The 16,306-nt window shown below is 50.6% G+C and overlaps 1 protein-coding gene across 5 annotated transcripts in view; it reads right to left on the reverse strand.

The window, feature by feature from the left end:
• Positions 1 to 235: 235 nt before the first annotated feature.
• The window catches only part of HIF3A (hypoxia inducible factor 3 subunit alpha), a 38,891-nt gene continuing 22,820 nt past the window's right edge, over positions 236 to 16,306 (reverse strand). For all 5 annotated transcript variants that reach the window (XM_025173956.2, XM_025173957.2, XM_025173958.2 and 2 more), the window contains exons 4-15: positions 16,127 to 16,211; positions 15,377 to 15,486; positions 14,580 to 14,794; positions 13,825 to 13,931; positions 12,885 to 13,032; positions 11,873 to 12,033; positions 11,551 to 11,783; positions 10,647 to 10,742; positions 9,370 to 9,752; positions 8,192 to 8,303; positions 7,971 to 8,076; positions 236 to 7,146 (exon numbers count right to left, since the gene is read on the reverse strand). In XM_025173956.2, coding sequence (XP_025029724.1) covers positions 6,995 to 7,146; positions 7,971 to 8,076; positions 8,192 to 8,303; positions 9,370 to 9,752; positions 10,647 to 10,742; positions 11,551 to 11,783; positions 11,873 to 12,033; positions 12,885 to 13,032; positions 13,825 to 13,931; positions 14,580 to 14,794; positions 15,377 to 15,486; positions 16,127 to 16,211 — 1,908 coding nt within the window. In that variant the 3' untranslated portion in view covers positions 236 to 6,994. The remainder of the gene's footprint in view (positions 7,147 to 7,970; positions 8,077 to 8,191; positions 8,304 to 9,369; positions 9,753 to 10,646; positions 10,743 to 11,550; positions 11,784 to 11,872; positions 12,034 to 12,884; positions 13,033 to 13,824; positions 13,932 to 14,579; positions 14,795 to 15,376; positions 15,487 to 16,126; positions 16,212 to 16,306) is intronic.

Raw genomic sequence — 16,306 nt, forward strand, 5'->3', positions numbered from 1 at the left:
AGGTCCTTCAGCTATCCTCTTAGTTTGCCTGAGTGTAGTTTTTGGAGTCTACAATCATGACATCCCCCAAAGGCGATCTTAACTTCCTAGGTGGCTTGAGTGAAGTTTTGAAATGTATTTTGCCAATTACCTCAACAGCGTTTGTCGCTGGGTTTTCCTCTCTTCCCACCCTTCCAAAAAAGGGCTTGCTTTGCTGGTACTTGCCACCCTTGCACGCTCAGAGGCCAAATACACACACAGAGTCCTTCGTATGTTACCAGACGTATTTTATGTTTCACAACAGTGATACATACAGACGCAACAAGGGCCAAATCTGATCCCGCCACAGAGAGGGGGAAAATTAACCATACACAAAGATAGAGGAAATAATATATATAAAAAAATTATATATGAACAGATCCCAAAGCCTTTAAAGACACTGGAGCCTCCTACAAGTTCCCTCCTTGGAAAGAGCCTTTCGCAGATGTCCTTGTCATGCCAGCCAGCCTTTCAAAGACAGGCCTTCCGGTGTTTGACCAGGAGACCTTAGTGTTCAGCCACAGGTTTAACTTGGCAAAAGTTAAGAAGTCCTTTGTCAGCTTGAGGTGGCCCTGGTTTAAGATGTACAGGCAAAAGACTCTCTGGGGAAATTGCTCTCTCTCACACCTCATGGCAAGAAGTTTCTGAAATGCCCACGTGGATTGCTCTGGGCGAGTTCTTGCCCTCAGAATGTAGGCGATCGGGCAGATGGGAAAAATCTGTGCCACCTCCCCAGTGAGAAACGTCTAAGGGAGCTAATCCATACTTCAAGCCAATTGTCTGAGTCAAAAATGAAGACCCCCCCCCCCCCTTATTTACACTGATCTTAAAATCAGAGTAATTCTGGATTAACATTAACTCAGTCTTAGGAATTCAACCCTGTTGACACTTTGCATCTCTCTATACACCCATCTGACTGCCAGGGTGACCTTCTCTTCCCTCCCAACTTCTAAAATTGTATATTTTTACTTTGTGCCATCTTCCTCATCCTAGTGCCCTCTGAATGTATGGGACTTCAACCCTCATGATCTAGATCAGGCCAGGCTGAATAGGGATTATAAAGGCTGAAGTTCAATGCACCTGGAAGGCATCAGATTTTGAAAATGTTGCCTAAGGACTATTATTAGTCATCGGCCTCTAATCCCTAACCGCTTCATGTAACTACACATTTTGGTTTTGGTCCTCAAGGAAGCTGCCACAAGCAAGTTCAAAAATCCATTTTCCTGAGACTGCATAGAACGGATTCTTAGTTTACATTGGTTAAATCCTAAATCTGGTTTAACAAAATATAATTGTTATGTTTGTATAACAGGCTGAGCCCAAGCAAATGAACTGTGGCCTGGTTTATATAAAATGGTAAGGTAATGTTTGGGTTCCCACAATGCTGAACCATAAATAAATCAAGCATTGTTTAGCCTGGTGTAGTAAGCTCAGCAAACCTGGCTTAATTTAGGCATTAACTCAAATTACTGACACCCCCAACTGGAAATAGACTTGAGGCACTTGAAGGTGCACATCCAGGTTCCACATGGCACTTGGCTAAGTAATTGGGCCTCACTAGCACCAAGATAAAGCAAGGGTATTCCTGGGACACACCAAAGATCCCCAGGTGCGGTACTGGAGAATGTCGAGCAGGCTGACCTTCAAGGAGACTTGTCCACCAGTGAAAGCTTCCTCAGAAGACAGCTTCAAAGACACTGATCTTGCCGTCAGTGCTGGCTGGCATGACAACAATATGGGTGAAAGGCAATGTGTGTGCGTAAAAGTGGTGGCCGGAAGAACAGGAGGTTGTGTCTCTAGATTGCAGCAGTGTACAGCAGGTGGTCTTCCAGAGACCCTTGAAGTCCTACTCCTCTCACCCTAGTCAATGTAAGAGATGATGGGAGCTGCGGTCCACCGACGTCTGCAGGTTGCCAATAGCTCACTCTGCTATCCCAACCTCCCCAACTTGGTACCCCCTAGACATGTGGAACGTTTTCTCCTAACATTCCTAGCCAGCATGGCTATAGCTAGCTGAGATGATGAGAGCAGTAGACCAACACATCTGGAGAGCACTGAGTTGGGGAAAGCAACTAGTGAAGTATCCATGTTGCCCCAAACAATTGGTGCATCTTGGTCTCCCTTGCAACCAAGCAAGCGCTTTGGGTATGGCAGGACCTACCACCACAGGGAAGCGCAGCCCACCCACCACTGCTGTGGAGTGGAGGGATGGAGCAACAAGGCCTTGCTAACAGCTTAGCAATTACAACCACAGACACAGATTTGTGTTCTTTGCATGCACCGAGCTGCCATCATCTCCATCTCTTCTGAAGGTCCCTGGAAGAGCATCAGCCGCTTTTCCCGTTCATGTCAGACTCGAGCAGCCGAGGGGCTCTTTCTGTGGCTGTTCTGCTTTCCAAACAGACTTCTGAGTCAGGGCTGGGAGAGGCAGGGGGACTTAGCACCATTGCCTCTATGTAGTCTGGCAAAACCACCCGGGGGTGTGGGGGGTGTGAGAGAGCAGAGCACCATGGCACTTGGGCAGCACTGCCAGCCAGAGGTCGGATCTCCATCAGGATAGGGTAGGCGGTCCGTCACCCTGCTTTTGTTGGTTGGCAGCCATCCCAGGTGGCTTGGAAAGGGGACAAGAGCACCATGGCCACAATGTGGTCTAAAATCAAGGCGGGAAAGAGCACCGTTGCTCGGGGGAGAGCTTAGCACCATGCGTCGCCTTTACACGACACATCCCCAGAAGTACAAACGGCCACAGCAGGCAAGAAACGTTCCCCTTGCAGGCCAGAAGAGGTGGGTTGTGAACATGGGCGCTGGCCCAGGCCAGGGAGACCCAGAGACGCGAACCTCCTTCTCTCCCTTTTCCCAAGAGTAGCAGGTCTGCTGAACATTCAAAGGAGAGCTGTGCAGGCGGTCGCAGCGTCAGGCTTTGGGGCAGACGATCGGTTAAAAAGCTACAACTCCTATGATAACAGCAAACAGCAACATACAATAACTGGAGAGAGCCATCATCTTTCCACCATGGTCTCCAAGGGAAAAAAAAAGAAGAAATGGATTCGAAACCCACATTACACAGAAAGCGCAACTGAACAGTGGACGGTCAGTGGAGGAGGGAGCAAAAGGTGCCCCTTTGCTCTGTGGCCGGGAATTTAAAATTAGAATCCTAACAAACTCAACAAAAACGAGAGAGAGAGAGAGAGAGAGAGAGAGAGAGAGAGAGAGACATCTTATCCCGTGTTCTTCACCTGGCTTTGAGATTCTATTGTTCTGTGCGTGTTTATCAAGTGCGGCTTTTGAGAAACAGCTGCCTGAGCCAATTGTGGCCCGTCCATTTGTGAGATTGCGCGTGCTTGTGTACTGCACTGGTGTGTGCGTTTGTGTCTTTGTGTACATGCGGGTGTGCGTGAGAGCTTTGCTCGCAACGAAAGGAAACAGTCTGAGTTGGTCGGTCCTAGCAGAACTGGTTCTCCCCGCAACCCTCCTCGACCACCTTCTCGCTTTCCAAGCCGCGTGGCTTGGAAACCAAAGACCACTTCAAGAAGGGGTTCCACGCTCCGTGGAAACAAAGAGGAACCTACCTTTTGCAGAGGATCCAGGAATTAGCCACTTTCTCCCCGTTCCACTGTGCCATTGACCAGAGTCACGCTCACTCCCCAACCGGGAAACGATTGGAAGGGGCTGGATTCATGTCAGGTTTTGTTTTGCGTTTGCAGCTGGTGAAGTTGTCAACGTGAAGGCACAGGTGAACGATGACCGAGGCAAAAGTGGTGTAAGGGCAGGGCTGGTCCCTCTAAAGACTGAAATTTTCAACGCGGCTGATCAGGAAAGAGAACGGGAGACGCAGAGAAACAGGTCTCCCATCCTGCTGCCACCTTGCGAGGGGGCCTGACCCCGTATTTTTGCAAAACGGTCATTCCCCAGCTGGATTGGAGCAGGCCCCAACTCTGGAAAACTTGTTCAGGGTTGAATTCCACTTTTTCAACTCAACCCCTGCTCCATCACAAGGGCAAGTGTGTGGCGGACCATGGGCCAGGACTTGCCCATCCTCTGTGGGCCCATGAAGACCTGTGGATGGGTGCCTCCCCCCACTGGGTGTCACCACATGTGTGTGGGACAGAGGAGAAGAAAGCACCAAGAGGGAACTTGGCTTAAGTATGGAGCTTCTAACAGCTGCTATCCAGCTAGGAAACGGGGGGGGGGAGACCCCACCCCAATGAGCCACCTCTGCTAAGGGAAAGTGGAGTCACCTGGTCTCTGGTCAGCAAAATGACAAGTTTTCTCAGACACATACACCAACGGGGACACACACACACACACACACACCTAAGGGAGGCGTGAGAAACACTGGTTTTAGCTTACACTGTCTCCTAACACTCCATTTTCCTTTTTTTTCATCCAAAGGCTTTGGACAGCGGGGGAAAGCAGTGAATTGTGCAGATTAAGCCTGGTTTGGGACCGGGTGCAAAATCCAACCTTTAACATGCAAAAGCCGGTAAAAGTTTGCTGTTAAAGTAGCAATGCCGTGGGCTAAGCAACTGAGGGTTTTTTTTATATATATATATATATATATATGTATATATAAAAAAATGAAAAACAGAAACAAGCAAACTTGTTCTTTGTTCTAAACTGGGAATTCCTGGGATCTCCCTTCCCTCCCTCCCCCCCCCCCCACCAAAGGCATTATCTAAGATTGCTCCCATATCTGTAGGGAAGGGTTGCGGTGATTTTAAGAGCCACACAGATAGGAGAACTTCAGCCAGTGTTGGTTCACCCGCTGTGATAACTTGACAACAGGGGGACTGAACACAGGCCAACATTCCCTTTCCTGGGCCACAATTCAAGATTATTCAATTAAATTAAGCGCAACCCTTTCTAAGCATGAAACCTTTGGGGGCCTTCTCAGTCCAAAAGACAGGAAAGAGGTAAGGCGATTCGACCTTTCGATAACTTTGGCTCGTTCAGGAGCATCGGGCTTGCAGAATGGAAAAGTCACTCGTTTTTAAGCCAAACAGTGAGTACCAAATGCAAAGGTTTTGCTTGCTCCTTTTCATGGAGCTCAGTGACTTCACTGCAAAACCTTTCTTCATGCGAGCCAAAAATGAGTTTCCTTCCCATGCTGCTGGTTAAGATTGCTATCGTAGGCATGCTGACTTGAAAGTAAAGTAAACCCACTGAGCACCATGAGATTAGCTTCTAAGTAAAATATTCATAAGATAGGGCTCTAAAAAAGTTGGGCGTAACTCCTATACAACAGTGTTTTTCAACCTTGGCCACTTTAAGATGTGTGGACTTCGACTCCCAGAATTCCCCAGCCAGCAACGCTGGCTGGGGAATTCTGGGAGTTGAAGTCCACCCGTCTTACAGTTGCCAAGTTTGAAAAACACTGGTATACACCATTACTTTGAACTAAGTTGCACTGATTTTAGTGCAACTTACTTCCGAGTAAGCATGACTGGGATCAAGGTGTTAAAAACACAAGAAAGGGGAGCACCTTTTTGAAATTTTCATTCCCCTCTCTTTAAAGTAGAAACAAAAATGATTGAAGTATTGACAACAACGTCATTTCTAACAACAGATGACATTTTGTAGCACCGGTTCAAACTTGCTTAATGAAAAGCTTTCTTCGTTATCAAAGATCTTAGTAGTAGGCTGTCCATCTTGAAGTTCAAAAACAGGACGGCCTTTTTCTTCACACTCAAAAAGTTTGAGATTGTCTTTGAGAAGCTTCAGGTAGTACTTTAAGGCTCCTGAAAATTTTCTGTCTGGTTTAGGATTTTGCAATCACTTTCTATTTTTCTGGAGAGTTTTGGCTACTGGCAGGTTCAAAATGTTGCCTGGGGTGTTGGGGTTTTTTTTGGTTCCTTCCTATTCAAGTTTTTTTTTTAGGCTTGCATGTTGGGGGGCTGTTGGATGGAAAAATTTTGAGCTATCCAGTCTTCCCCAATCTGGTTCTCTCCAGATGTGCTCTGGCTGCAGTGACAGCTGGCAGGGTGGACCTGGTCCCTGTACTCCCAACACATCTAGTGACTGCTTGATAAGGGAAGCTAGCATAAGATGCTTTTTTAAAATAGTTTTTTTTTCTGAAAGTTTTTTTCCAGCTTGCCTTGTTTCTAGATTGCATCCAATTTCTCTGCATTGAACATGTGCAGAAGTGAGAACACTTTTGTAAACATATAGAGATCTTTAACTAGGCCCAGATATGGCCAAAGCACCACAGTTTTGTTCTAGGGACTCATTATTCAGACGTTGGCTATCTTAGGGGGAAAGATCAGTCTAGAGTTCAGAACAGGTGTTCTAACCTGGCCAAAATGTTGGAGAACCTTTCTGGTTTCCCTTTTCAAAAGGTGAGACTTTTGCTGAGGTCAGTGGGAGGCACCAGAAGTGTTTTGGGGAAATCATGGCGAGGAGTCCCCTGAGAGGCTGAAGTTCACCCTGTTCTCAGAGCAGGTCCCCCCACTTTTCACCTCCCTCAAATGGGTGAATCCCGTTGCCCCAGGAATGGCTGATCTCACACTGGGAACACCCTGAAGGACCTGTCCGAGCTAGCTGAGGACAGAGGAGAAGGTGCAGCACCATGGGTTCTATGTCTCTCAAGGGGGTAGCTGCACTGTTCTTTCTTGTCCTGGGGGTCCCTCTGTGGTGCTTTCTCTTCCTTTGGGGGATGAAGAGAGCAGACCCCTCCATGAATCGATCCCACTGCTGGCCCCCATTCCTGTTGCTCAAGAACATTCAGGTGGGTAAGCACCAAATGGGGTGGCGGAGCCTTCCTCCAGACCGTCTCCAGACGGGAGAGGCTGCCTGGGGAGGGGGATGGGACTGAGGTAGGAACAGTCCTAAGAACGCCAGTGGAGGGTGGACAGGCGGGGAAGGGGGGCGGGTCAGAACCCCTCCCCAAGGGCATTTGGTTGGATTTGGTTCCGTGTGTCCCATCTGCAGAGCAGGAGTGTGGGATGAAGGTGCGGTGGGGGCGGTCAAGGGCGCCACTTCAGGTGGCCTGGTCGAGCTCCACAAGGAGTTCCTCCCCCAGCTGGAAGTGCTCTCCACCACGCCCAGAGGCCTCCTCCTCGCCATCGTACAGAGCCAGCTGGGAGAGCGCTGGTCCGTCCACCATGAAGGGCAGCATGTCTCCTAAGAGGCCTGGAGGCAGAGAGCCGGGAGGGCGAGAGAGAAGCCGTCAGGAGCTAGAACCTTCCCCCCCTCCAGATCTGGCCATCGTGAGATGTCTCAAGAGTGCTTCTCCCGGGATTCCTAGAGATGCCCTTGCTGACCATCAGCTAGGGTGCAGTCGGGGCATGAATGGGATACCAGGAAGGGGCCTAGCTGATGGTCAGCAAGGGCATCTCTAGGAATCCCGGGAGATGTAGTCTTGAGACATCTCACAATGGCCAGAGTCAGAGCACCATCACCGCCTTGCACAGAGGGGAGGGCTGGCCATCAGCCTCCCTTTTGAGAGATGGCCTTCCATGCCTGCTTCCTTCGCCCAAACCACATCACTGGAGCAACCTGCTTGTGGGCAAATTCAAGCGGTGGGGAAAGATACTGGCTTCCCCACCCCCCTCATTTGCACACAGACTCTTCAAGGCCCATCATGTGCCACCCATGAATAAGAGGGGTGGTCTTAAACAAGGCAATTGCAAGGCAACCACCACAGACATAGATAGGTACCGATGAGAAATGTGTGCCCATTAGAGGGATGGGCATGTGAATGCCCAGCTGGACACTATGCCCTATGCCAGTGCTTGACTCTCAGGAGCCACCTGGGGAGTGGGAGGGTCCCATCAAAAGAGGCAAGGATCAGCTTTATGCTTTTTATCCAACAAGCAGCTGCCATCAGGGGCCCAATGCATGAGAAATGTTCATTCAAGAGCACCAGGTCGGAGGGACAGGCCAGGGGTTCTATGCTTACCCCACCAAGCCTTGTTCACGAAACAGCTTCAAACCCAGACGCTGGTGGCACTCACCCATCGGTTCTTCCAGAGACAGAAGTTTCTTGCTCAGGGCCACAGTGCCTCCGCAGCCCCGCTCGGACCTGGCGTCCAGACACTCTTCCACACTCAGCAGGAACCCCTGGCAGAACAGAAAGGTTGCCCATCACAAAGGGGTCTCTCGTGGGTCCAGGCAAATGGGCCAGTTGCATCCTGGGAGATTGCCTCCCCAATGGATGGGGCACCTCGGCACCTACCAGGCTAAGCGAGGGCATCAGGAATCCTTCAGCCTCATGGATATGGGCACGCTTGGGGGGGCTGGTCTCCAGGAAGAGCTCCCTTTCTTCTTCCATGCTAACCTCCCGAGTCCTGTTGGAGGAACAGCGGAAAACCTTAGCAAGGAGGCTTGGAAAGGAACACGGGTTCAAACTGGGGTGTCCGCAGGGAGGGATCACAAAAGAGGGTGGTTGTGCCATCCAATCCAAGTCCCGCCCGTTTTTTGCACATATGTTGTTTGTGAAAAAGGGGCACAGTTGGGGCTTCAGCTTGATTTTTTTTACTTCCTTGCGGATGCCTCTGTTTAAACAGAGCAAAAACGGGCATGGATTATTTGGGGAAAAAAAAGGTAAACTAACAGCATGTGCTTTAGATCAATGTTTCTCAACCTCAGCAGCTTGAAGATGTGTGTGCTTCAGCTCCCAGAATTCCCTAGCCACCCATGCTGGCTGGGGAATTCTGGGAGTTGAAGTCCACACATCTTCAAGTTGCCGAGGTTGAGAAACACTGTTTTCGATGATGAGCAGATTAAAGAATTCCTGACAGAAGACTGTCCCCATTCCTCAAAACAACTGTCCTTTTCATTTGAACAAGTAGGTGGATGGCCAGTGCCAGACAAAGCTTCATCCAGGATGCCAACCTGGATTAAATGGTTTGGTGAAAATGGTTTAAAAGAAAAAAAAAGTTCACTGTTGGAAAATTTCAGAGGTCTTTTCCCTCCTTTTGGTAGTACTCATACAGTTATCTTTATAAACTTCAGATGGCAAAGTTTATAATGGAACTTTGCAGCGGACTATGATTATGCTTACAAAAGTCTTCCCTAATCTATCTATCTATCTATCTATCTATCTATCTATCTATCTATCTATCTATCTATCTATCTATCTATCTATGTATTTTATTAAATTTATATGCCGCCCATCTCCCCAGATGTATTTGGACTACGCTGCCCAGAATTTCTAGTCAGCACAGAAGTCATCAGGCTGGGAAAGGTATTCCAACAGTTTGCTTTTAAATGTTACAATGAATAGTATTTTTACCTATTGGCTAGTAATATGGATTTGCCTGGGAACAGAGCACATCCTGGTTTTTCTCTATTTTTGTGTTATCACAGTCACCTGTCCTACACATTCTGATGCAAGAAAAGTCAGCGCCTGACCTCTTCCTACCACCCAAGGGGGACCTCTGGCCATTCAGATTGGTCCCGTCTTGCACGGACTGAATCTTGACCGATGCCACCATTTCCACCATCTGGCCCTCTCCGCAGGGGGAGTTGGCCAGAGGTGGCTGGATGGGGCGGCCTTGGCTCAAACTGCTGTCACTGCCCCAGCGGGGGAGGGTAGCCGGCTCCGGCGGGCGCGGGGACACCCCATGGAAACTTCGAGAACGAGGCCTTGGAGGGGGCGAGGTTGGCCGGGGCCCTGCCCCCGGGTCTCCTCGCTTCTCAGCAAGCCACGGAGGATGGTCGGTGCTGCTGAGTTGGAAATCATCATCCATCGAGATGTAAGGAGCCAGCATCTCCAAGTCCAGGCCTTCGTAATCCTGCAATAGGAAGCAGAGAGTTCTCAGGGGAGGTGGGAGTCAGACAGGAGAAGGGGGACTGCAAGACACCCCAAAACAGTGGCTTGGGGTTCTTTCCCAACTGGGCTGATTATTTTGGTAGCATGGTTTCTGAAAACCGAAAACTCAGTTTCCCACTATTTGGGGAATGGAAACTCACAAGCAACATCGCTTACGTGTTGAAAATGGGACAAAATAAAACTGAGAAAGGAGGAAGGATCTTTTACCTCATCCGTAAGGGTAATAAGTACCATCCCACTCTTTGCATCATCAACCTGCCCTTGGCCACCCCAAGACTGCTTGCTCCGGGCTGCTATTTTGGCATTGGGAGATGAGTGTCAGCCTTACCAGGTAGACCAGGCAGGAAACATGACCGGATGAGCTAATTCTACTTTATCGTAAAGCTACATTAACAGAATCTTGCAAGTCTGAAAGTACAATTCTCTCGCCGACTCCTTTACAGCCCGAGAAGCTAGGGGGGTCCCTTCTGAGCCTCTTTCTCCACCTGTTATGCAGCTGCAGGCTATCCCCCCCCCCTTATCTGACCATTTCCTAGGCAGCATCTATTCACCCCATCTCCCAAGGACTTTCCCACAGACCATTACATTGAGGACCTTGTCAAGACAAAAAAGGCGGCCACACAAGAGGGATCTGTACATCTCCTACTGCCCAAACTCAACTAAGACCATCCAGAGCAGGGTCTGGAATTGGAAGATAGGTGTCTCAAGGAAATCCCACTCCCTTAAAGAGGAAAAGAAGCAGCTAGGTTCTTCTGAGGTGACCCAATTTAATACTAAACCAAACAGATGGACCCGAGAAGCCATTTGGCCTAAACCTCCCCACTGATCCCCTTCTCCGACCCACAAACAATCATACCTGCAGCGCCGTCTCCATGGACTGCCCCTCCTTGTTGGATGCGAAGAGCTTCTGGACGTTCTCCATGTCAAAAAGCAACTCTTCCGGCAGGTCCGCCTTGGGGTAGAGGAGGAGAGAGGAACTAAGCCGGAAGGCTGGAATAACTTATCTCCTTAGTGCCAATTTCTATCCCAGCAAGGCCTTTTCCTTTCTCACCCCCAGGGATCTCACATGGAGGCCATTTTAGGCTGGGGAAACTGACCACCGGGGGATCAACAGAGAGAGGGCATAGCTATGTCCCCCAGCTCTTCCTAACCAGAGACTGTCCCCTATTTATTCATTTAAAGCAAGGAAGGCTCATTTCCACCGGGAGGGGGGGTTGCCTTTTCCTTTTTAATGTTTTATTCAGCCTCAGAGGACCACAGGGGGTGTGGGGGGAATAGGCTTGACTCACTTAAATTTTTACTGGTTTCAAAATAGAGAGAGAGAGAAAAAAATATGTACTGCCAAAAATGGCCAGACTACTGCTGAATTTTGATAGCACAGTCCTAGCTCTGCTCTGGGGGCTGTAAACCTAGGGTGCTGTTCTGATTTCTTTAAATTGAAAAGCTCCTGAATGGTCCCTCCCTTCCTAGTCCCTCTCATCTCATTCATCTGTACTGGTTTTAAACATTGTTTACGATCGTATTTGCTTTTTGGCCATTTATTAAAATTGTTGTAAGCCGCCCAGAGATGTGCCATTGAGATGGACAGCTACCTAAATGAAACTAATAAATAAGTAAACCAGCCATACACCTGTACTGGGCCAGCCAGTGTTCTTCCACCAACAGCCTGCTGCTTAGCTGACCCCCTGGCAGGGCCCACTAAGTCGACCCCCAAGATCACGCCACCCCCAATCCGCAGCTGCCCCTCCAGGTTGCCTTACTGGGCTGGGATTTCCAGAAGCCTTCTTAGTGATTGGAGCCAGCTTGGGCACTGGGGCAGGAGGTCTTGCCCGCACAGTCCCCCCTGCTGGGGTCTGGGCCCCAGGTGGGTCGAAGATGGGCCCCAGCAATTTCTGGAGGTCCGGGCTGCAGAAGCGTTTGGGGTCCAGCTGCAATTCCTCCTCGCTGATGTTGGCTGGACGCAGAAAGGCCAGGATTTTGGGGCCACGCAGCTCTGGGGGCGAAGAGGGGAAGCACAGATGTTTAACAGGAGGGGCTTGGGCTCATTCCTCCCCTCCTCCTCCCACCACCCTCTTTCCGCACCAAAGCTGAGGTTGATAATGGTATCTCCTCCGTTGGGGTCCATCTCATCCAGGGCGCTGTCTGAGTCCAGCCCTTCGAGGCAGGGTGGGGGCAGCCGGCGATGCTCCCCTTGGCGCTCTGTTTGCTCCAGGGACAGCACCAAGCCATTCTCTTCCACCTGACTGTGAAAGGACACGGGGACAAGTTGTGGGCTTTTGAGGTTGGCCAGGTTGGAAAACAGACTCCCCAAATTTGACTGGAACTCTGTTGAGAAAGACTAGAGCAGTGTTTCTCAACCTTATCAAGTAGAAGACATGTGGACTTCAACTCCCAGAAGTCCCCAGCCAGCCATGCTGGCTGGGGAATTCTGGGAGTTGAAGTCCACATAACTGAAAGCGGCCAAGCTTGAAGAACATTACCGCATCTGAGCTCTGGGCACCAGTGCAATGTCACCTTCTGCCAACAGTGGCCGGAATGGCAGCATGGTGCTCCCGTCCCAGCCAGATGTGAGCGCAAAGAAGCATCTTACCATTGCAATATTTAGCATATTTCACCTTTCATTCTAGTGCAATACTTTGTTTTGGCCTCGTGTGTGTGTGTGTGTGTAGGCTGTTGATGCTATAAGCTGATCAGAAATGTAGGATATGAACTGAATAAGCAAGTCAATAATTGCACCAGCCTTAGGGGCATCTGGACGGTGTGGTCAAAAGGTTCAAGATGGCAGCCGTGATGGTGCAATAGGCCAGCCTTTTTTTAACGTGCGTCGCACTATTGTGGCCATCGTCTTCACTTGTTTGGCCACACCCTGCAGATGCCTAGCCTAAAGCCCCCAAATCTCTTGGGCTCTGCGGCTCCTGCCACACCCAGCAGGCAGACCGCGTGGTGGGCATTATCTGAAAAGACTCAGCGACTGTCTCCACCTTCGTTCTTCAGGGCGGCTGAGCAGGTTTGGGAATCGCAACGTGTGTAATGAAGGGGCGGGGCTTTGGCGATGGCCCCCTCTTGACTTTTTTGACCCCCCCCCCGAGCTGACCTCAACACGAAGTGAATGCAGACGATGCTCTCGGGCTGGGAGTTCTTGCTGCTAGAGATGACGGTGGCTTCGGTCTGGATCCAGAGGTAGCCGCCATTCCTGGCCAGGAAGCGGTACTGCCCGGTCACTGCCTGCCCTTTGCTCAGCACTACCAATAGGGAGTGAAAGACAGACAGTCTAGAACAGACAGACAAACGGATAAGCGGGGACATGGGGAGAAGACGGTAAGGCGGAACAGGATTCGCTTTGCTTTCGCTCTCGCGGGGAAGAGATTATGTCCAGGCGGAAAGCAGAGCTTCCCCCGCACAAAGGCCCCCTTTTGAGCACCCTGGTTGCCCTCTTCGCCGGCCTCCCTGAGCCTCCGTCCTCCAGATGTGGATGGACAGTAACCCCCCTCATTCCTGAACAGCAGGGCGACTTTTCAAGAATGCCAGAAACGTCTCCCTCGAGCAGGTGCATCAAACCACCCAACCCTGCATCCAGAGCTCTAGAGGTTCTTTAGGCTGGCATGTATACGCGTGTGCATGTGTGCACGCACAGAGACAGACAACTGGACGTTTACATGTTCCTGCACCAAGCCAAATCTGGATCCTCTGATCTCTCCCCATCCTGTAAATTAAATGAGCACATATCTCTTTCATTTGGTTCAGGTTCCTCCACTTACGGTGGCCTCCGTGGAAGGAGGCCAAGCAATCAGTCCCTGGCAGTCCCATATATTTGTCAAGCTTCTCTTAGCCCTCCAAGGGACTAGAAACTTAAATCAATGAAGGACGATGCTATGGCCCTGCTGATTTCTGTCCTTTAGGCATCCCTCTGTACTCCATCAAGTCTGCCCTTTCTTGCTATCCTCACTTTTATTTTTGCTGCTGGGAAGGGCTCTTTCAAAGCCAGGACCTCGCTCTTTGAAAACTCGGGGCCACAAAGAACAGGCAGGACTTACGGGTGTTGACACTCTTGCTGACAGAATCGGAATCCAGAGCGTGGATGTACTCGTAGAGGGAGCAGCCAAGCAAGCTTTCGGGGGTGTAACCAGCCATCTCGACGATCCTGGCCGGGAGAGGTGGGACAATAAGCAGGAAATGTTCTGGCTGAGTTAGGCTAGCCCAGTGTTCCTCAGCCTTGGCAACCTGAAGATGTGTGGACTTCAACTCCTAGAATTTCCCAGCCAGCATGGCTGGCTGGGGAATTCTGGGAGTTGAAGTCCACACATTAGTGGGGGTGAGATTCATGGGGGGGAGGGAACTCAAAAGGCACACAAGGTATGCACCACACTATCGAAGACCTTGCTGGGACTAACAGCTGCTGCGGAAGGAGAATCCAAACTCATCTGGAAAATGCTGAATGTAGAGGGGGGTTGCTTGGATACCTCCATGTTGCTCCCTCCAAAGTCAAATTAAATCTCCTTTGTATGGAACTCTACAGGCTGGGGGGCAGGGGGGGGCGTTGAGAGAGAGAGAGATCCTTTACCTCTGGGTTTGAGCCTTGTTTGCTCATCAGCCACGTTCACCCTGTACAAAGGAGTCACAACCGCTTGGCACAAAGCCGTAGCCAAAGTTAAGGAGCCCGTCGTCCACGGACAGAACTCAGCGGCTGCTGGATGAAACATCTTCCTCAGCGGCTGCCTGCCCAGCTGAGGGCTGCTGGAGGGCAGGAGGGCTGACAAAGAGAGGCTGCTCCTCGGCATCTCCCGCTCACCTGTCATCGCAGTAGGTAAACTTCATGTCCATGGTGTGGCGGCTGAGGAAGGTGCCGCTGTCCAGGGGCGTCTCGATGTTGGCGGGGTGCGGGATAGCCTCACAGATGAGCACCAGGCATCGCAAGGGAGGCTCCGCAAAGCCGCCTTCCCCTTCCTTCCCTGCAGCCGGCTTGGAAGGTGCATAGGAACGCATGTGCCCAGCGCAGTGCAGCACCTGGGAGGCGAGAGGAAGGAAGCCACGCGCAACTGACGGACGCAGGCAGGGCTAGGTTTGCCACCCACTTATTCCGACGTGCCCCTTCTGCGGGTGCTGAGATGGGCCCACGCTTCCAAAATTGTTCTTCCTTGGCCGTTGGATACCCTGTCCTGCCTTTCCATGTGACTGGGCCTTCCTGGGAACAGGCTCAACCTGTTTTCCATCACCGCAGCATCTGACAAGTCCCAGTGCTCCGAGACGCTGCCACCCAAATCACCAATCTTCAGCAGCGAGGTTGTTTTTCCCATTTCTCTTTTTCACAAAATAAAGCCAAAGGAGGCACACTAAACTACTACTGGGTTAGTGAAGTCAGCCTCTCTTAACTCCCCGTCACTGCCCCACCGAAGAATCAAGAGGGGCTGGAAATTGCAGACCGCTCAGGATGCTCCTTCAGGAACTGGGAAAGTAATCTTGTCCAGCGCAGCCCCGACTGCAAAAAGATCTGCCCTCTTCTCCGCTAGAATCCTGTTTCTTGGAGGGCCCAACCCCCCTCCCCAAATCTGCTCCTGTTCCTTCCCCCAACCCCTAGGAGTCACTCACTTTCCAGGTAGCAGACTTGAGGTTGACGGTGCGCCCCCTGGTGGTGAGAGTGCTCTTCATGCGCAATGAAAAATTGCGCTCGGTCTTCACTTCCGCCTTCTTGGAGAAACCTGGGGAGAGCCAGGATCAAGTGCTGATCAAGATATGGGCTGCCTGGACTCAATGGGCAGAGCAGGGAGGGAGCGGGATGGGACGCGTCCAAGACATTTGGTCCTGTTTCCTGGCTTTGGGGAACCAACCACAGAGGTGTAAGCAGAACAGGTATCTGGAGATTACTGAATGCTTAACTTCCTGTTTCGTTTTTTTATTTCTGTTTCAAAACATGGCAAATTGCACTGGAAAATGTCACGGATATAATTCAAGGAGGCTTCAAAGGGGGGAGGAGGAGGAAGAGGAGATGAAGGAGGAAGAGAAAATGGAGGAGAAGGAGGAGGAGGAGAAGGAGAAGAAGGAGGAAGAGAAGGAGGAGGAGAAAGAGGAGAAGAAAAGGAAGAAGAGGAGGAGGAGGAGGAGGCGAAAGAGGAGAAGAAAGAGGAGAAGGAGGAGAAGAGGGAAAAGAAGGAGAAAGAGAAGAAGCTTCTGCTAGGGGACCTTATGTAGCAACCTACAATTTGAATACACCAGTGCAGAATTATGATGCGCTCCGATCAGACGGCACAGAGAGGCAAAGTGGCGAAGGAAAGGGGAGCGCAGGGGCCCTCTTTGCAATCTCCATTCCTAGTTTGCCCACCATGGCGAGCGGAGACTCACCCTGCCTCGGACTCAGTACATCTTGAAGCTCTTCCTGATCACAGGGATGGATGAAATCAAACACGCTGTGGCCAATGAGCTCCAGCTAGTGGAAGGAAGCAGGAAAAAACATGAGGCACATCGGAAAGCAGGAGGGAGGGGAGAAGCCGGGGGAACGCTGAGGCAGCACACTGCCTCGGC

The sequence above is a fragment of the Python bivittatus genome, unplaced genomic scaffold (assembly GCF_059951505.1).
Source record: "Python bivittatus isolate LINGU-HERP-01145 unplaced genomic scaffold, Pbiv_v1 ctg000310_np1212, whole genome shotgun sequence".
Lineage (NCBI taxonomy): Eukaryota > Metazoa > Chordata > Lepidosauria > Squamata > Pythonidae > Python > Python bivittatus.